This window comes from Solanum lycopersicum, chromosome 2, assembly GCF_036512215.1.
Source record: "Solanum lycopersicum chromosome 2, SLM_r2.1".
Lineage (NCBI taxonomy): Eukaryota > Viridiplantae > Streptophyta > Magnoliopsida > Solanales > Solanaceae > Solanum > Solanum lycopersicum.
This window is the reverse complement of record NC_090801.1, coordinates 55,911,993-55,932,553: the sequence shown is the minus strand read 5'-3', so window position 1 is coordinate 55,932,553 and position 20,561 is coordinate 55,911,993. Positions and strand designations below refer to the sequence as shown.

Genomic DNA, 20,561 nt, shown 5'->3' with positions numbered 1-20,561 from the left:
GACTCAAAGTTATTGAGTTTAGTCAAATTTGGAATTATCACTTTAACTCATTACTAAAACGAATTTAATATTTAAATAATCATAATTTAAGTCTTTAACAATAATTTATTAACCGTTTGAATCTATCAATTTAAAACACATAAGTTTTCCCATCACAACTATATTTATATTTATATTTTCATTTTCTATATCGAAATGTGACATTTTGAATGGTAGATAAACATCATAAAAAAAATTTACTAACACGCTAAAATTTTCAGCTCATTCGAAATCCCCTTCCAACTTAACGTCTTGTACAACAATACTAAAAGAGTCTTAAATACCAATTCAAAAACCATTGATTGAGTTAACTATATCATTTATTCATTTGGTGCTCTATGTTATTTTTATACAAATATTTATCAATTTCTATATAAATATATATATTTCGTAACGAAATTAATAAATGCTCGAACACCTGACAGACACCATGTGAGTTTTATTATACACCAAATAAAAATCATGTTTAAACAAAATTGTACAACTTACATATCCATAGAGAAATTAAAAATCTCCTCTCATAAAAATCACAAAATTCTAAGAAGTCACTCACATACGAACAAAATATATATGCGGTCAACCACTTGATGGGGCTATCTACAGCCCTCCCCATATCTTCAATTACTTTTTTTTAGTAAAGAAAATTATTTTTATTACTATCAAAAATATCATCTCGTTGTTATCGTAGAGTGATAAATAAATTTTCATACTTAACTTAATATGTTAGGGTTGCTTTTTTTAGTTATGAAATTGATGTTAGAAAATGTTATAGCATTTAATATGAATTTTTTCTATGCGAAATATAATTTAATCGAACTCTAATGCAACACTGAATATCAATAAAAATAAAAATAAAAACAAACCTACTATGCTTTACAATTATGTGATATCTTTTTTTAATTAAAATAGTTGTAAATTACAATCTCTCGTGTCAATAAATATTTTTTTAAAATATATTGATGAATTGACATGCACTATATGCATATTACTATATTATTAAAGTAGTGCAACGTATATATATTTTGTTAATCAATATATTAATATATAATTGACTTACTATGACTATCTTCTCAATTAATCAACCTTTTCTCTAATTAGAAATCAAACTCCATAATCAAACGTTCCAAAAGAAAGAAAAATAATTAAAAAAATCATTTAATTTAATCTTTCATTTCTTATTATATATGTATATAATTATTAATCACTCCCGCTCATTTCCCCAAACTTTGTTGAAGCTAATTTTACTCTCTCCCAAAAAACCCTAAAGCTAACAACTCCACTGATTTCTTCAGAAGAATTCAAGAATTGCTGTATCTTAGCATTTAACAAACACCCATTTGAGTTTTTTGGTAATTTATTGCTTAAAGGAGAATATCAATTGCTTTCCTTGTAAGTTCATACATTTAAGTTTTTTTTTTTTTCTTGTTTGAGTATTGTTTTAGTTAATTATTTGATTAATAGTTGTAATAATTGGACACCCTTTTGCCTAATTTGTGTACTTTCGGAGTTTTTTTTTTCTTTGTTGGGTTTGTGTTAATTGAGCTTTTGAGTGTGTTTAGTTTCTTCTATCTTTTTTTGGTTTTCTGTTTTTTTTTTTTTGGGGTTGTGAAATTTCAGGGGTTTGTTTGAGTATGTTTAGCTTTAGTGTGGGGTAGTTGTTTAATGGTGACTTTTGTGAAGTGGGTTTTTGTTTTTTTCTCTGTTTTAATTATTTTCTTCTGGTTGATGGATTTCAGTGTATATTTTCATGAAGGGTATGTCTGTTTGATGGTTGATTTGTTGAAACTGATTTTTCTAAGCTTAATTTAAGATATTTCTATTTTGGAGGTTTGAGTGTTCTAATATTGGGAAAAATATATGCAGATATGCTTTAGTTATGGGCAGTTCAGAGGTGTTAGAGAATTGGGTGGTGAGAAATGGGAATCGGAATGGTGTGAAGTCATGTGGTGATGAGGTCCGTGGGATGACAAATGGCGGGTTTGAGCAAATGGTTAATGGTGCAAAGGAAAATGAGAATTTGGGTGATGAGATTTTGGAGGATTTTGAAACATACTGGGAAGATGTTAATGACCGCTTAATGGTATCAAGGATGGTAAGTGACTCAGTGATTAAGGGGATAGTGAGTGCGGTGGAACAAGAGGCAGCTGAGAGACTAGTGACTAAGGATATGGAATTAGCCAACTTGAAGGAATATTTGCAATTTCATGAAGGGGGTCTTAGCAAAACTGAACTTGAATCTTTTGGGTCACTTATGTCGCAGAATGAGCTAGAAAGCATGGATTTTCGAAAATGTATGACTTTATCAGATGTTTTTATGGAGCATGGTAAGATGGGAGAGTTTCTAGATGGGCTAAGAAGTTTGGCGAAAGATGAATTCAAGAAGTTGAAGAAGAGTATTGATGAGCTCAGAGGATCCAATTCTGTTAGTAACAAGATCTCTCGCTCTGAGATGGCGAAACTAGAAGGTATTCTACAGGAGAAAGAATCTGGAATTTGGGTTCAGTTGGACAAAACACTAGACAACATAAGAATGATGGTGGACACCGTCTTTAAACGTATGGATGTTATGCTACAGTTGTCCAAGACATCACTTCATCACTGGCAGGAGGAACATCTAATCAAAGTGGAGCTTGAGTCCATGGTAATGCGGTGTGTAATTCGGACCGTGCAAGAAGAATTTGAGTACAAACTGTGGGACCAGTATGCTCAATTATGTGGTGACCGAAATGAGAAGTTGAATGCCATCTCTAGTTTACGGACGGAGTTGGATGCTGTTTTGAAGTCATTGTCAAGTTCAGAAAATGGGCATGTGACTTCCCATGGATCGCATGATGCAGATTTCTTTACACGCAAGAAATCAAGTGAGTACGTGACTTCTACAAAATCAGTTTGGGATGGAAATGGAAAGCTGGAGGATTCTAAGACTGATATACCTGAGAATTTTGATGCTGTCACGTTGAAGCACATGTCAAAAGATGAAATGGTGACCTATTTTAATAATATAATGACAAAGATGAAGAGACACCATGAGTCCATTCTGCAAAAGAAAACCGATGAATATTTTGTTCTAAGGGCAGAGTATTTAAATCTTAGAGGAGGCTCTGTTGTGCCTCATAAAAAGGATAAGGGTGAATCTGACATTCTAAGGAAGAAGATTCCAGAAATTATATTCAAATTGGATGATATTCTGGTAGAGAATGAAAAACATCCTGCATTTACCCAGGAGACTCTAAGTTTCGGTAACTTAAAGGATAGGCTTGATAACCTTCTTTCTGAAAATCACCAGCTTAGAGACTTGGTTAAAGAAAAGAAAAATGAAGTTAAGTCCCTTTTGTCCCAAGTTTCAGATGCCACTGAGAAGAGGCTGCAACATTCTTTGGCAGAAGCAGGCATGCTAAAACAGATAGGAGAACTCAATTTAGCCATGGAAGAGTCACTGATAGGAGGTTCTGTAAGGGAAGACGTGTATACCTGTTTTCTAAGAGATCTCAGTGGCGGGGCAAGAAATGAAGTTGAGGAGTTAAACTTGGGATTTAATATGATTAATGAAAGTAATGATACTAGTGCTGGAAGTACCAGAAAAATTGAAATTGAAGATTTAGAGATGGAGTGCCTGATTATGCAAGAAATTTGTGGAGTGATTTCCGGTGAAGGCATTAAGGAGGCTAAAGATATGCTTAAGGAACTGTATTTGGAGCATTTGAATGAAAAAGAAATTCGAACTTCTCTTGATACAAAACTTATTGAGATGGAAAACAAATTAAAATTCGAGGTTGAAGAGAAGGACAGACTGATGCAGATGGAAAAGTTAGTGAACGAGAAGGAGAAGTTAGCAACAGATGCATCAGCTGCTCTAGCAAAAGAGAGGGTTCAGTCTGAGCAGGTTCGTCAAGAGTTGAATGCTGCGAAAGAATTTGCAAGTCAACAACAAACATTAGCTTCTGGGTGCAACAAAGAAGTAAATGTAATAAAGGGCCAGTTGGCAGAAGCAGTGGAGCGAATTGAAGTACTGAAAGAGGAGGTAGCCCAATTAAATATAAGTCTTGAGGAGAAGACTGAGGAGTTAAAAGAAGCTAATCACAGGGCAAATATGGTCCTTGCTATTTCTGAAGAGAGGCAAACTCTTTTGTCCTCTCTTGAATCAAAAGAAATAGCGCTAAGAAAGCAGGTGGAAAAAATAATTGGTAATATAAATGAATCGTCAAAAATGATTGCTGATTTTGAATGCAGGGTGACAGGAAGGTTGAAAACAAATAATGCAAGGTTTGTGCTTTCGTTTCTTTTTCGATAAGTAATTGGAATATCATAGTGCCAAAATGTACATAAAAAAGGATTTTTTTACCCTTCAAATATGCAGAAAATATAAGATGTCAATAAAAGGCTTTTCAGCCCAAAGGAACTGCAAATCACACCAAGAACATAACATTTGTAGGACTCTACTTTCTAAAACAAACACTAATATGGACTTCTTTTCTGAATGCTTGCTGTTCTGTTCTTTCCATAAGGACCTTAAAATACATAAAAAGACACTATTCTAGTGGCATTTATACTTTTCCATTTGCAGCGGAACATTCCTGTAAATTTGTGGTATTGTTCCCTTTCTTCTTCTCAACATGTAGCTATCTGCTCCCTTGTGTTAACTTTTTCTTTCAAACAGGAGCCCAAATCTCATGTACCTAACAAGTCAATGGTACTGGTGTATATATAAGTCTAGAGTTGTGTCAATTTTTTTCCTTTTCTCCCTCCTCTTTTCTACATTGCTAGTGCCCCTTCTCCCCCATCCCTTACAAAAGCATTTATGGACCCATGCCTTCTTCTCCTTTCTCTTTCCCAACAAAAATGGCTTCCATCCCATCCTGAGGAAACAATGATCTAGATCCGGTACTTCTTTTGTTTTTTCCTCCAATTACAACCAGCAGAGGCATACACCAGTAATTAAAGATGGGGATGTTGGGAGAAAGTTGTGCGCATGCCAATGGGGATGAAGACCACAAAAGAGAGAGAAAAGCTAGAATGAAGGTTCACTTTCCTTAACAAAGCAATCTGGGGCTGCTATTTACTTTAGGAGTAGACAAAGCAAATCGAAAGCTTATTTACTCTTACTTTAACTTTCCCCAACCAATCAAAACATTCCACAACGTAAACCAGATACAAGTATACAACTAAGCCAAAGGCATTTATCAAATAATTACTAAAGTAAGAAATTCCTATAGGGAGCGGCAGTCAGAGGGAGTGGTACTTTTAAGACATGAAATTGAGAAGGAAGAAGGTGAAGAAAATGAAAACAAGATAAAAGAAAGGAATAGAGAGAGATTACAAAATTTGATGGTTTTCTAACAACTAACAAGTGACTGATGTGCACTTAGTATGGAATAAGGGTTTAATGCCAGAAAAACTAGTTAAGGGATTAATTTTACAGATTTAATAGCTGAGGCCATGTTAAACTTTCATCTTTTCCCTTTTACTTTTCTTGTATTGACCTGCATATTTTCTTATTTGAAAGAAGATTTAGTATTGACCTGCATATTTTCCTATGGGAAAAAAGATTTAGTTTTTGGTGTCACTGTATCCATGGTATTGGAGATTTCGTTCTTGTTGACCTATTAACTGACTATATCCTTCTACCTTATCATTTCTTTTCATATTTGCGCAATCGGAAGTTGTATGGACTATGGTGAAACTCTCCTTTGCTTTTAATCAACTTTTTCCAATAATTGAGTTTTCTGTCTGCCAAAAGATGAAAAAGAATTTGCTTTATCTATTTTTTCAGCCAACAAAGCCTCCTTAGTTGATATTGTTGTGTGTGTGCGCGCATCTTTTCAAATAATATAATAGCTGTGGTGTATTGGTTGTTCAATCCCCATTCCCCTCCATTTTTGTTTCTGAAGTATTGGTAGTGTTTTGACTTGCCATCACTTTTCTAGGCATTGGCGTAATCATTCTGTTTGTAGGGGATATAGGGAGAAAGATGTGTTAACATTTTTGTTTTAACTGGTATACAAATACACGCTCAAAGCTTGTTCTGCTTAGAAGACGTGACTCTTGCGGAGTTTACATTGATTATCCTCACTCAGACCTAATGCAATTTGTTGGTAATACTTTCAGGTTTGAGCACTCGTTTTCTCAAATGGATTGTCTTGTTAAGAAGGCCAATTTGCTGAGAAGAACAACACTACTGTATCAACAAAGGCTTGAAAAACGATGTTCAGACCTTAAATTGGCTGAGGCTGAGGCAATTACACAGAATTCATCTTTCTTTATATTTCTGTTTTTGCAGATAATTAGCAATTAACTATATGCAATATTTTTAATTGGGACTTGGGCTTTTTACCTAGAGTTGGATCCGTGATTTGAACCTGATGAGTTTGATCTGTAAAGTTGTTATCACCGAACTCACTTTACTTTTGAAATTATGGGTCATTGTCTATTTTGTTGAAATTTGTAATTTTTCGCTTATATATGTGTTCTGGGGTCAGTTCAACTTCAATCCATAGCTCAATTGCTACAGCCACCACCTTTTTAACCTATTGCCCAAAATTGCATCATGCTTTAACTTTTTGATGTTTTACTACGGTTTACGAAGTTTTTCAGAGGATTTCTTGTACATTCAGGTTGATCTTTTGGGAGATGAGGTGGATACACTTCTAAGCCTAGTTGAGAAGATTTACATAGCGCTTGATCATTACTCGCCAGTTTTACAGCATTATCCTGGGGTAAGATAAATCACACTTAAAAGATATATATTATATCAATTTTTCCTGTGAAACAAATGTTAGTCTGGCTTTTTTTGGATTCAGTTATATGCGTAGAGTATTCATCTCTAAGTTCCAAAATTCTTCAAGTATGTTCAGGCAGGCTTCAAAATGAGAATATGTCCTTTGCATCTGAACATAAAATACAAGTTATTAGCTGGGTATTTAGTTGTTAGCATGTGCAACTTTTACAAACCAATGGTTAAAGGTCAAGTGATGAGGGGTGAAGACTAATTCTACTGCTCTTGCTCTCTCACTGAAGATAATCGGGTATTTTGGGCATGGGAGGATAGCTACTTCCAGTATAATTTTTTGTCACCTCTGAAGCATGCAATTGCATTAATATGGGGCAATATTATATCTTGTTTACATGTTGCTTACTTTAATGCAGATTATGGAGATTCTTAAGCTGATCAAAAGGGAATTAACTGGAGAGTCTACCAAGCTAGTAAAATCATCTCCTGCTTAAGGTAATTTTTCTTCTACTAAAGTATAGTTTTCACTTTTCAGTGGGTGATATTGCGTAAAATTTGGTTCCATTGTTGTTAGCTAGATCAGCCTCTTAAGACAGACCTTTATGAGAATCTAACTATTGGTATTTTTCTTGAATACTAAATTGATGTTAGTTACTTTCTCTATTCTAATTAAGTAGCACTTTTTCTTTTTAATTTGTTCTAAAATGAATGACACCTTTTTATATCTGCTTCTCATTTTGCCTTTAGTGACATGGTCTTGTACCCAAAGAAATGTCAAGGCATGTTTATGTCCCCCGCCAAGTTGTAACGGTACTTTTGGTATATGTGCTAACGGTCTTTCTGAGTTTCATAAACTCCAGACCAAGTCAAACGTTGCCAGCTAAAATGAATAGAGGGAGTAATGAAAACATTTGCGGAAAAACTGTCACCTACTCAAGAAGAGGGGAACTAAGGACAGCAAATTAACTGCTTTGTATAACCATGCACCATTATTCCTCAGGCATTTCTCTAACAAAGAAAAGAAACTGAAAAGGGGAGGAAAATAGATGAGTTGACAAAAAAAATTAAAGGTTGAGAAAACTAGGGCTGATGAAGAAAGGTGTGATCTTTAAAGGATTAGGGCGGAGGAAAAAAAGGTTGCTTTTGTAAATTCTAAAGAGGAATCAGAAAATGAAAAAAAATCAAAGGTGGAGTTGGTGAAATCGGAGTATGAAATAAGCTGCTGGTGGTAGAAAGAGGGGACACATAAGAGAAAAGACGTGAAACTCACCCGTGGCTTTTAGAACAAAAGGATCTTGCAGAGCTAACTGCAAAATAGCTATTGATAAGAAAAGTGTCATGCTGCAGATTTTTTCATGGCAGTTAAACAAGATAAAAATTGGAAACATCACAAAAAACAGAAGTATAAAATAACAGGTGCAGTAGCTTGTAATCATGCCTACTGCAAGACATCAGAACATATCTCAGGTTTTACTTAAACTGTACCTTCCATAAATCAACCAGTCCTTGACTCTTGTTTCTTTTGTTGAACAGATAAAGAGTCTAATTCCCGGTGTTTTTTCATTCCAATCCTGCTGGTCCTAGTTTGAAGTTCAACACGATGCTAGAAAAACAGATTTTAGTTCAGCGGGACAGACGACATGTAGTTTGTAGCAACTTGAAATAGCACAAAGTTCTTGAAGTTTCAACTGACCTGTCTTGTAGAGGGTGAGATCCTAGTTAGTTCTGTATATTGTGTATCATCATCGGACAGGAAAATCCCCACATCTTAGTTGCAGCTGTGAAATTTTAGGTACATTTTGTCAGCTTTCTTGTATATAGAGAATCAAAATGTACAGCCTACTTTAGGCTAGTTTAGTTATGGAAATCCATGTGTTTATCATTTTTCTTTTATTGAATAATTCAATTCTGGAACTGTCGATTATTCCGTTGGTACGATATTAGTTGATCATCTTTCTTTTTACACACATAGAAATCAATAAGAAGACAATTTTACTAATTCATTGCTTAAAAAACTCATTGGGAATTCATAAACAAATCTGAACGGAGAGAGTAGTTTTCTCTCCATAAATTAGTTGAATTCTTCCTTGCTGATCATTTGACACTTGACAGTGATACAAAATAATTGTTTTTGAGCTTTTGTACCTTTTTCTAATGTTTTCCTTGATTGGGAGAATTGAGTAATTTGCACTCAATTAGGACTTCAGATTAATTTAATCTACAAACTACAAAGTCATTATAACTAAAAGGGAAAGAGTTTGGTAGACCCTTATACTTGATTCGAATTGTAAATTGGACCCTTTTACTATTCATAGTTTGGACTAGATACTTCGACTCAAACAAAATAGAAATTCTAAACCCTTATGTCAGCCGGTGTTTCTCACTTGATTTGACATGAATGACACATCATATTCACGTAAAAAAAAGTCAAATTATATCCATCTCATTAATGTAATGGTGACGATGTTATATATATATATCAAATAGATAATTACTTTTTAAAAAAATGATTTTCACTCTGTTCTATAAACCCTAACCAAAAAAAGTCCATTGCATCATTGATAACCCTATTTGAGTTTATAATTTCATCGAAGCTAATATTAACATCAATAGGAAAAAAACACTCAAACTCTACTACTCATTATACTAAACTTGACACCAAAAAGCTTAAAATTGAAAGAAAAATCCGAACTTGAAAAAAGAAAGATCAAGAACTAAGAAAATTTTAAAAGTGTAACGACAATTTTTTTTTTTTGGTTTAATGGCTTAGTGTAACCCATCATAGTACATAAAAATAAAAATTGCATCATAAGTCAACTAATAAAAGACCTTAATTATTGAACGAAAAGCCAGAGCCAACTTGGGATTTTGAACTCTTTTCGGTGAAAAATTATATTAAATTATAAATGGTTAAAATAAATTTTTTATGTACATATAATAAATGTCAAACCCCCTTCGACTACTTCTAAGGGAAAGAGTGACGAGCGAGAATTTCAGGAAGAGAAGCGACTGACAACAGTAATTTATGATTATAACATTTAATTTGAATTAATAATTTGCCATTACATAAAAAATTTCTAAACAAGTACATCAAAGTATTAGTAAGAAGTTGTTTAGGAGTTATTTCATCATGAGAATTATTTGTCATGAAATAATTTTTTATTTTAATTCTAAATTCATTGTTTGATTATACAATTTTCTGCTATAATTTAAAAAAGTGTTTCAAACCTATATTTCATTTCCATCTTCATAAATTTCATATAACATTCTCTCTTCTCTTCTTTGCAATAGAAATATAACTAAACCAAACACTATTTTTAATTTCAACTTCATAAAAAAAATTCAAACAAAATTAAAAGAACATTTAATATATATTATATGTTGATACGTCTATTTATAAAGAAAAAACAAAAAAACAAATCTAACACATAGATTGCGACAAGTCATGATGTTTCCCATTGACAGAGGCAACTAAACAAATATGGTGGCCTCAAACAAAATTAATTTATATATATAACATATTTTATTTTTAAAATTAAAAATTTGATTTTTCAAGGATACTTACATATAAATATCAATTGACGAGAAAGAATTGCTCGGATGGTATGCAACACTCACTTATAACCTGAAGGTTGCGAGTTCGAGTCAACAAGGAAGCAAAAAGGTAGAAGCTTCCAAGGCAGGGTTAAATAGATGTATAAATATCAATTAGACGATCTAATGACATAGAAAAGTTATTTATACTAAATAATATATGAAATTTAAATTTAATTAATAATATACACATTAGGAAAATTTGATTTTTGGGTTTTAAAGCAACAACTTTAGTTGCTTCACTATTTAATCTTGCCCTGCCAATTGTACCTACTTGCTTTGAAGTAGCTTGATTTGCATTTAAGATTTTATTTTTCTTGTTATATGTATCCATAAAATATACATTATAAGATATATTTTTTTTTATTTATTTTATTTGGATGTGTTATTCCTTTGAATACCAAAGTTTGAGTTGAATTTAGACTTAAAAATTCCATAGCCCATTCAAGGATGTTTTTGTTGCAACTTGCATCTACTACTTGCATGTAAAAATGTTTGGTGGAAAAATAATTAATACAGTTGAGAGTTGAAATAAAAATGATGGAAAAATAAATAAAGATATTTTGCTTTTCTAAAGATATTCAAGTTTACTTAGAGTAGTAATATTTTCGACTTGTTACGTCTAAAATATAGTAGCTCGAAAATATTATATGACTTAAAAAACTCCGAACTAATTATTGATTTCGATCTTTAAAGCTCCATCAATAAAAAGCAATTTCCTTTGAGAAAATTACAGTTTTTTTTTGGTAGAGAAGAGATTGAAGACGTAGGGATGGTCTGATACACTAGATAAGATATCCTAAAATTAAACTTAGAGATAAAATTTATGATGCATTTGATTGATGGTAATTTTTTCCTCTATTTTCAATTTTATCTTTTTCATTACACTAGCCTCATGTTCTTCATGCTTGCTTCAATTATTTTCCACACTTATTCATCAAACACCATTATTTATAGGTGTACAAATTCTTCCATAAATTAAATAATGAGCTAGTGGAATAATAATATTATTGAACATAATTTAAGCTTTAGTGAGTAATTGGTGGTAGATCATAATATGAGTTACACCAAGAAATAATATTCACTTTTTTTCTTTATCTAATTATACCACTAAAATAATGCAAAAGACTGCATTGTAATAATGCTTCTTCCTCAGCTGCTTGGTTATATTATCTAAAATTTTATGAATTACACTTTTGATTTGTAATCCCTCCGTCTCTATTTACTTGTCAAATTTTAACTTGACACGCTTGTTAAAAGAATAATGATTGATATAGTGAGTTTACCATTTTATTCCTATTAAATAAGAGGATTCCAAACATATTTACTCACTGTATTTTTCAAAAAGTTAACTCAACGATAAAAAATTGAGTGTATAATAGAAAAAAGAGTTGTACTTCGTAGAAATCAAAATAGAAAATATTTGACAAGTAAATAAAAACGAAGGGAGTAATAAGTTGAAATTTGCTGAGTTTCACTTTTAATTCATAATAATTTGGCTACATGGCGTGTCCTAATAATATAGCTAACTAGCCCTTTATTTTAGGTCAAATACATAACCAGTTCCCTAAACTTGTTGGGTTTTTTCCTTCAGGTATTTCAACTACGTCATTTTCCTATCGAATTATTGAACTCCCATAATTTGTGCCGTTTAAACAAACACCGTTGTCTGATGTGGAACCAGATTTGTGAGGGGTATTGATAAAGGATACATATGTTGTTCCACAAATCATTAGTCCAATTGATAGTTAAAATGTTTGAAAATAATTATATTTTACTTGAGTCATTTGAACACATTAGAAAACAAATGAGACTAACACGATTTGTCTTCATTCTTTCAATCAAAATTATTACATTCGAACACAATTGAAGACTTTTACAATAGAAAAGCTGATCAAAATCAACCAACAGTATTTTAAAGAAACAAATTATGGGTGGTTCAATGATTCAATTGAAAAATGACGTAATTGAGGTACTTGGGGGAAAAACCCAACAAGTTTAGGGATTTGTTTATGTATTTGGCCTTTATTTTATCACTAGAATATAACAAATCACCAACCTCTTAATTATTACATTAAAGAGTTGTCAATTATTAGTGTGTAGAATTATGCCAAACAAAATAAACAGAAATTTATAAGAAATCAAATTTGGTGTGGAAATAAATAAAATCCTTATCTTAAAATTTATACAGCTGATTTCATGTCTCATATTTCCATTTATTACCCCAGCATGAAACAGTTGGGAGGCTAAACTCCCAACCCTATCAGTACTCTTGAACAACATAGATATATCATAATGCACATTTGTGTGTATATATCAACAAACACAAACACAAACACAAAACACAAACAGACAAACTCAGTCATTACAATGTCTCACCCAATTTTCCAATCTAATGAGAACAGCCCTTATGGTAACTTGACAAGAGAAGAGTTTTACAAGCAACATAAAATCATGCACAAACAAAGTTTCATGTTAAACAAACAAAACATGAAGATATTCACACAATCTTGGCAGCCTGAATCAAGTAATCAGTTAAGAGGTCTTGTAGGCATGATTCATGGTTATACGTCCGAAAGCAGTTGGCTTTTTGAGCTAAATGCAGTAGCTATGGTGAAAGCTGGATTTTTCGTTTGTTCTCTTGACCTACAAGGTCACGGTTACTCAGAAGGCTCACCTGGTTACATACCGTGTATTCAACCTTTAGTCCAAGACTGTATACAGTACTTTGACTCTGCTCGTGCTGATCACCCGAATCTCCCTGCTTTCCTGTATGGTGAGTCATTAGGTGGTGCAATTTCTACACTCATATGTCTAAGGCAAAAGAATGTATGGAATGGTCTGATGTTAAGTGGACCGATGTTTGGAGTGTCAAAGAAATACAGACCTGTTTGGCCACTGGAGAAGCTACTACCGTTGGCCGCCTTCATAGCTCCATCATGGAGGATTGTGATCACCAAACCACCTGCATCTATATCATACAAAGAGGAGTGGAAGAGAAAGATTATCTCAAAAAGTCCAAATCGCCTGGCTTCCGAGAAGCCACCAGCTGCCACTGCACTAGAGCTTCTGAAAGTCTGTGAGTATATACAGAGGAACTCTCATGAACTACAAGTCCCTTTGCTGATTCTTCAAGGTGGGGAAGATAAGGTATGTGATCCTGAAGCTGCTAAACTTGTGTATAAATCGGCAGGAAGTAAGGATAAGGCTATAAATATTTACCCGGAGATGTGGCATCAACTGATAGGCGAACCAAATGAAAGTGTGGAGCTTGTTTTCAATACCATGTTGTCATGGCTTGAGGTGAGAGCAGACTTGGCAAAAATCTAACAGATATGATCTCAAGTTTTTAAGATGTTTACACACATCATCAGAAGTTCTTTCTTCCTGTAAACATAACCTATGAATAATAATTTGTAAAAGCTACTGGCACTTACTATATCGCCAGAGCAGTTTCCGTCCTACTAAAGTAGTGTTCTATATGCTAAAATGATGGAATCTACTAGGCATGATATTTCAAAAGTAACTACTAATCAGATGTATGGTTCTCAACACAGAATCCTTCATGGTTCAGTTATTTCATTTGACTTCCTGCAACAACGATGAGCTTCAGTGTTGATTAGCAATGCCTAATAAGCAAGAAATAACAAAAATTGTGAAATAGGTGCACTACAATATTCAACTTCATGATCATTCAGTTTCGATGAATCAGGATTTTATTACATTTGATGTTACATAGTGCACAAAGAAGAATCTCTACAAGTATATGAGTAATGAAATAAAAAAACAGTAACTTGTAGGTTACAACTTCATGGGAAAATAACAAATACATTAAACAATCTGAGATACAGAATTAAATGGCTAATATGCTGTGAGGAAAAGCTGCATATTTTCCCAGCACCATGTCATAAACCTCTCAGTATTTGTTTCATTCTATTGTATTCTCTTACCATGTAATTAGCCGTTCAAAAAACGCAAGAGAAGATTATGGTGGAGTCATAGTCTGCTCGGCGCTAACTGCCTAAAAGACATAAGTTCTGCTCGCACTTGATCTCTTCTTAATTTCCCAGTTGTTGTCATTGGAAATTGATTTTTCCATACCACAAACTTCTTGGGTATTTTGAACCTGCAAAATATTACATGTCAATATAAATCAAAGCACATCAAACATCAAGAGCGGGGATGGAATATGAGAAAGACTTGCTTCAATCGAATTCATTTGAACAATAAAGGAAAAAAGAAAATACCCTGTCAAATCTTTCGCTCTACAGAAATTCTGGAGGACAGTGCTTGACAAACAATGCTCGTTCTTGTTAACCGGATGATTAGAGCTTGAATCAGTCCACTGCCAATTGTCTTTCATCCTAATACAGGCGACAACCATTTCGGTCAAGCGAGAGTCGGGAAGCCCAATAACAACACTAGCAGAAATCCCTGGATGCTGCAATAAGACAGCTTCCACCTGTGTCACAAACAAACTCACTGAATTATTTACAGGCTATTACATTCCCATGGAAACAATGCAAAAAGAAATCATGGTGTTCCATTACAAGAAAATAATTAACACACGTCTATCACTTTCTCATCAACTAAAGAGATTTCACGTAGGCAGTTCTCTTTTGTGTTGATAGCTTAATTGAACGAAGAGAATGAACGCATTGAAGTCTGGATGCTTACCTCTTCAGGATAAACATTTTCTCCCCCACTCTTTATTCGGCCCTTCAAGCGCCCAACGAGCCAGATATTTCCACAATCATCTATATGCCCTATATCACCAGTGTCAAGCCAACATTCATCAACTGGAGAAGAATTATTGCTTGGCATTTGATCCCAGTATCCAAGCATTAAATGGGGACCTCGTGTCAAAATCCTCCCTATACAAGACGAATCATCCCCAGCAATCCTTATTTCAATATGTGGAGCAGGCTTTCCAACACAGATACCATCTGGTTTATGTGCCAAATTGGAGCTGTTGGCATAAGAATGCTGGATACAACTCTCTCTCGCCGGGTCATAAAGAGTCATGAAAGTCAGAGAAGAACACGCCTCGGTCATTCCTGCAAAACATTTAAAGAACACTTATCAGGAGAGTACAACTAAAACAGAATGATTTGTTTAGGGAAGAGTAGATATTCATGAAGCTAACTTCACAGAATACACCAAGAAGGTTCGGACTTGTACCACTATAAATTTGTAATGCTAACACAATGTGTAGTTCATGATATATGTCATACATCAGGAAGACCACTTAATAACTTGCAATCTTCTGCTATCAACAGAATATTTGTTCAGAAAAAAATAAGTATGGAGAAAAAGGGAAAGTATGTCAAAGCAGTTACAAGACCAACATACCGTAAGCTGAAAGAAGTTTAGCCCTCGGGAATATCTCAATCACATTTTTGATAAGACTAGATGAAAGACCCCCAGCTCCATTAAGAACCTTCTTCACAGATTTGGACCCTACAGATATGTGCTTTGTCCTATCACAAGTGAAAGTTGAATCAAATAATTGCAGTTATCATGAACAAAGTGGCATGTGCTAATTTGTCCATGCAGAGAAACCTAGAAAATAATCAATCGCCAAAAGAGAAACAAATTTCTTTTAATCTTAGAACAGGACATCACAAAAAGTATTCCTTGTAAAACCAAAAGGAAATAATGCTATAAACTGATATTGGTAGTAAACTTTGAAGGATAAAGCTTGATAATCCAGTAATATGTATGCCCATGCAGTAATTATTCACTTCAACTTTGTTCAAAAGATAAATCCAATTGAAACTCGTCTTTGCATCAAGTAGAACAGCTGAGTGCTTTACTTATAAAAAGAGATTAGATCAGTCATCATAGCTGGAACTGTAATGAGAGAAGTAACACTATGCTGGTCTATGGATTCAACAGCCAATTTAGCTTCAAACTTTGGTAGTAAAATATGACGACCTCCTGCCATTAGCATGGCCAGGGCTGATGATATACCACCAATATGGCACAGCGGTGCAGTGTGTAAATAGACCTGCAAGAAAAATAACATGAATCAAATTGGCATGTGTTTCAAACATTTGGATCATCTATCTAGGTTGCAACTTCCATATTATCACAGTAGACAAGCATACATCATCCTCACCGTAACCAACGATTGCAATTTTTGCAAGGGATTGCACCACCAAAGCTGAGTGGCTTAGGGTAACTCCCTTTGGCCTCCCTGTGGTCCCTATTGTCATTAGGGAACAGAAAAAAAAAATCTTAAATATAAGTCAATGCACTCAGCAATACTCCTTGTACCAGAAATGGGGACACACGATTAGATTGAGGGTTTAAGAATTGAACAGATAAGCATTACTTTGGACATGCAGTTCAATGACTCAACCTGCACAACACATTTCTCACTGGAGCAAATATATGACCATCTTCTTGTTCAAAAATTTTGCTAGTAGACAAATAACTTTACTGAGGCTAAGAAACACGATATTTCCCTAATCTGATCCAGATAAAATTGTGGGAGAGACATTATGTTCCTTAGTTAAAAAAAGATATTTCCAGTACCACATTTCTCTTAGAACTTCATTTTGTCAGTTTCCGTAGGTGTGAGAGTATTTGAAGATCACTTTCTGAATCATGGTAAAGAAATGGAAGAACAAGAAACACACATGTGGAAAGGTAGTTAGTATATGCCTGAGGTAAAGCATATTATAGCTGCTTCCTTAGGTGCCCACAGGTAGTCTGCTGTTAAACGCCTTTCGCAACTTCTTTTCAGCTGTTCAGTAGTTAATCCTGGCAGGTGTGTAAGAATGATCCATTAACGAACCGAAGAAAAAATATCTTTTTTTTAAATCTATATTCATACTGCTCATGAATGCTTGAACACGTACCAATATTAGTGCTATGAAGTTCACAAGGAGTATCCATTAAGACTTGCCACCTTAGAGAAGCCACAGAATCAGCATAAGACTCGGACTTCCAGAAATTACCAGTTGCATCGTGGACCAATATTGTTGGCTTTGCTACCTGAAGAGCTGCTCTTGCTTCTTCCAGGCTCTGCATGCTGAGAATAGTTACTAGAAAGAATATGCTTGTATCCAGAACAGTTTCTTCAATCCATATCATACAGAAATCGATGCTTTTCTGTGATGGGACTACTTATTCATGCTACCGATTCTCAGCTTCCTCATAGAAGTTAAGTTTATGTATATATTTAAAATGCTTACAACCGAAGAGCTATGTTGTATGGACTTTTCACATTGAGTAATTACTAACCATGTCCTACAATGTCAGAAGCAAATGTAAGATTAGAGACTAAGCATTTGTGTATTTACCCAACGGTAATTGAAAGGTGCAGTAATCCCTCCTACATATGCAACTGCCAGTAACCACTCCAAATACAGATCACTGCAACAAAAATTGGATGATGAAAAAGATTTTTTAACAATCCAAAAATAGTTCCGTTGCGAAAACTTCGATACACTTTAATGCTTTTACTATCTTCTCGAACAAAATATAACATTGAAAGGTCAAATTTTATTCTGAAATAGTGAATATGTTAACAATTACTCTTAATATGTAATTTTAGCTATCAAATTCAACTTAGAACATGTGTAAAGAAATATTGATCAAACTTCAAAAGGAGGGAAATGAAATAAGTGGTATTATTTGTAATGTGAATCATCAAAATGTTCAGCCATTTCACCATTTATTTTGTATTATTCTGTTCACATCATCTATAACACCTTTGTTTGGATTTATTTTGATTGTTACTTAAAACTTTTATTGTATCTCAAATTCATTGTTATGTAATGACAAAAAGTCTCATTATGTGTACCAATCAATTTGGTGTGACTTGCATTGTTACTTTAATTTCCTCTTCACATTTTGTTGCTTATCCTATTTATCATTTACTTACCTTATTATCCTAACTCTACCCAGTATTCGATTTTATTTTTTTTTAAGATTTATCTTTCAAATTATTTGTGCGTAAATTATTTATCTAGACATATTCGTTAAAACAATAGAATACCATACAATAACTCACGATAGAATATGATACGTCGAAACAATACATTATACGATGAAAGTTGCACATTTGCAGCTAGTATTAAAATGGCAGCAGATAAGTAAGTATAGGTACCTGTTAAGAGCGGAAATGGCGACGACATCACCGGGATTAAGGCCCAATTGAATAAGCCCATGGGCCAGGCCCAAAACTCCCTCAACAAATTCCATACCCGTCTTCCTCCTTTCTCCGATTATCATCACCGTTGAGCTCCGGCGAACCGTCGACAACCGGCTCAAGCACTGGCAAACGTGAGCCTTGGAGTAATTAGCCATTTTTCTTGAGGATAAATTCGGAATTTTCCTTCTTCAACCATTCATCTGACTTCTGAGCAAACAAAACAGCAAATTATTCTACTCAATGCTAGAGTATAGAGTTCGGTAGATTTATTTTAGCGTAGACGATAATAGCATAGGGATAAATTTCCACTAATCTTTTTACTTTTCTTCAACAATTTATGATTTTGAAGAGTCAATTTGGTTAACATACTATTAAGAAGTTTTAAATTATTTTTATTTCTTCTTACAAATTATTGTTTTTAAGTAATGGATAATAGGATGGAAAAGAATCCAAAAGAGTGGATACGAAATATCTCGATGTTAATTTTATGCGATGGAGCACTTAACTTTTTGTCTTATGGTAAGATTATAACTTGTTCGTAAACATTTTGTAGTTTTACTGATATCTTAAGCCTATTTTGATTCATAAAGATTTCAAAAGTGATTCAATTTAAGCATAAAGTAACTTCAAAGTTTTAGAGAAAGTGTACGAACACCCCCTAGATTATAGTTGAAATTTTAGAGACATATCTTAACTACATTAACGTTTTATTATCCTTAAATTTTATTTTTTTTGCACCTTTTGTCTTACGTGGCATACTCCGTTATTCCACGCAATTGAGGCGCGTGGGAGATATTTGAATGCCACGTAAGCTAAAAAAAAGATGTACCAAATTACCAAAAAAATAAGTCTATGGGGTAATCAGGTCCGGTTCTATGGTATTGAAAATAAGTCCTTTGCCTTAATAAATTATGTGTTAAAAAATATTATAGAAAGAATTGGTTACTTATGATAAAAAAGTATAATTTTTTTGGAAATATATTATTTTATCCACTTTAATCTCTTTTGTACTTTGTAAAAGATAAGAATTGATAGTGAAATGTGTTGGGGAAAAAAGTGAATTACAAATTCCTTTTTATTTCTTTTTAAATTTTAGTTTCAAGCATTATTATAAACATATTAAAATGAGGTATATCAAGTCATCAACTTCTTGAGTTGAATTCTATAATTCTAACTCTTATCTTTATTTAATATTTCTCAATTTATTATTTATAGCATTATGTTAACAATACATATAATAATTGCCTCACTAACGTTTTTTTGATGTTGAGTTGGTAAAATCTTACCTAAAATTAATAACTGAAAAAATAATATCATACCCCAATAGTTTTCATCTAAATAGTGTAAGAAAAATAAATTTTGAATAAATACGTATATAAAAGTTATTAATATTTTAGCCTATGAATTGAAATTTCACTTTAGGCCCCCAATTACGTTGAGTCGGCCCTGGAGGTAATAGAACCTTAATTTAGTTGAAGTGTGTCTCTACAATTTCGACTATAATCTAAGGAGGTAATTCTGTATTTTTCCCGAAAGTTTATTTTATTTGAACACTATTGTAAGTAGAGATTTGGTAAATTGACCCTTAAAAGAGTAAATTTGACAATTATATTGTGAGTGAAAATAGTACTCCGTCTCATTTTATGTAGCACCATTTCCCTTTTGGCCAGTCTCAAAAAAAAAAAATTCACATTTTTTAATATAGTAAGGGTATATTTTCTATTTTACCCTTGTTGGTCCCACTTAATTTTAAAGATAACTCTAATATATTTACGAGTAGATAGAAATGTAAGTTTACTTTTTCGAAGGATAATTTCATTTTAAAGTCTTCATTATTTTTTAAACTTCGTACCCGATTAAATATTATTACGTAAAAATGTAAAAATGAGACGGAGAAAGTAGTACTTGTGTAGTAAGGATTGCACATTAAATTTGAATGGTATATAGGGGGGCAAAATGCCAAAAAGAGCCATAAATTGGGTGTGGATATTATTTCTTATCTTATCCCAAATATGGGAAGATTGTGTGAATAAGAGG

The 20,561-nt window shown here is 33.3% G+C and overlaps 3 protein-coding genes across 3 annotated transcripts; 2 read left to right on the top strand and 1 right to left on the bottom strand.

Annotated features, from left to right (window-relative positions):
• The first annotated feature begins 1,267 nt into the window (after window positions 1-1,267).
• On the top strand, window positions 1,268-8,681 carry WAP (WPP domain-associated protein). Its single transcript, NM_001375891.1, has 6 exons — window positions 1,268-1,428; window positions 1,903-4,302; window positions 6,145-6,271; window positions 6,651-6,752; window positions 7,183-7,261; window positions 8,300-8,681. Exons 2-5 carry the CDS (start codon window positions 1,916-1,918, stop codon window positions 7,258-7,260), a joined length of 2,694 nt encoding a protein of 897 aa, NP_001362820.1. The 5' UTR covers window positions 1,268-1,428; window positions 1,903-1,915; the 3' UTR covers window position 7,261; window positions 8,300-8,681.
• Window positions 8,682-12,523: 3,842 nt separating this feature from the next.
• Window positions 12,524-13,915, top strand: LOC101259602 (caffeoylshikimate esterase). The gene has a single exon (XM_004233114.5). The coding sequence runs from the start codon at window positions 12,656-12,658 to the stop codon at window positions 13,688-13,690; it is 1,035 nt and encodes a 344-aa protein (XP_004233162.1). The 5' UTR covers window positions 12,524-12,655; the 3' UTR covers window positions 13,691-13,915.
• Window positions 13,916-14,058: 143 nt separating this feature from the next.
• On the bottom strand, window positions 14,059-19,042 carry LOC101259906 (2-succinylbenzoate--CoA ligase, chloroplastic/peroxisomal). Its single transcript, XM_004233115.5, has 10 exons — window positions 18,480-19,042; window positions 17,671-17,743; window positions 17,227-17,392; window positions 17,030-17,128; window positions 16,471-16,568; window positions 16,177-16,370; window positions 15,713-15,840; window positions 15,038-15,417; window positions 14,608-14,822; window positions 14,059-14,486 (listed from the first exon to the last, which is right to left on the bottom strand). Exons 1-10 carry the CDS (start codon window positions 18,677-18,679, stop codon window positions 14,357-14,359), a joined length of 1,683 nt encoding a protein of 560 aa, XP_004233163.1. The 5' UTR covers window positions 18,680-19,042; the 3' UTR covers window positions 14,059-14,356.
• Between the last annotated feature and the right edge of the window lie 1,519 nt (window positions 19,043-20,561).

What these genes read in the sequence shown, in the direction of transcription:
- WAP (NM_001375891.1), top strand. Translation starts at nt 1,916, where the DNA reads ATGGGCAGTTCAGAGGTGTTAGAGAATTGGGTGGTGAGAAATGGGAAT. An exon ending in TTGAAAACAAATAATGCAAG is followed by an intron (nt 4,303 to 6,144) that starts GTTTGTGCTTTC and finishes TAATACTTTCAG; the next exon opens with GTTTGAGCACTCGTTTTCTC. An exon ending in TTAAATTGGCTGAGGCTGAG is followed by an intron (nt 6,272 to 6,650) that starts GCAATTACACAG and finishes TTGTACATTCAG; the next exon opens with GTTGATCTTTTGGGAGATGA.
- LOC101259602 (XM_004233114.5), top strand. Translation starts at nt 12,656, where the DNA reads ATGCACATTTGTGTGTATATATCAACAAACACAAACACAAACACAAAA.
- LOC101259906 (XM_004233115.5), bottom strand. Translation starts at nt 18,679, where the DNA reads ATGGCTAATTACTCCAAGGCTCACGTTTGCCAGTGCTTGAGCCGGTTG. An exon ending in GATCTAATCTCTTTTTATAA is followed by an intron (nt 15,841 to 16,176) that starts GTAAAGCACTCA and finishes CACTTGTGATAG; the next exon opens with GACAAAGCACATATCTGTAG. An exon ending in AAAATGTTTATCCTGAAGAG is followed by an intron (nt 14,823 to 15,037) that starts GTAAGCATCCAG and finishes TTTGTGACACAG; the next exon opens with GTGGAAGCTGTCTTATTGCA.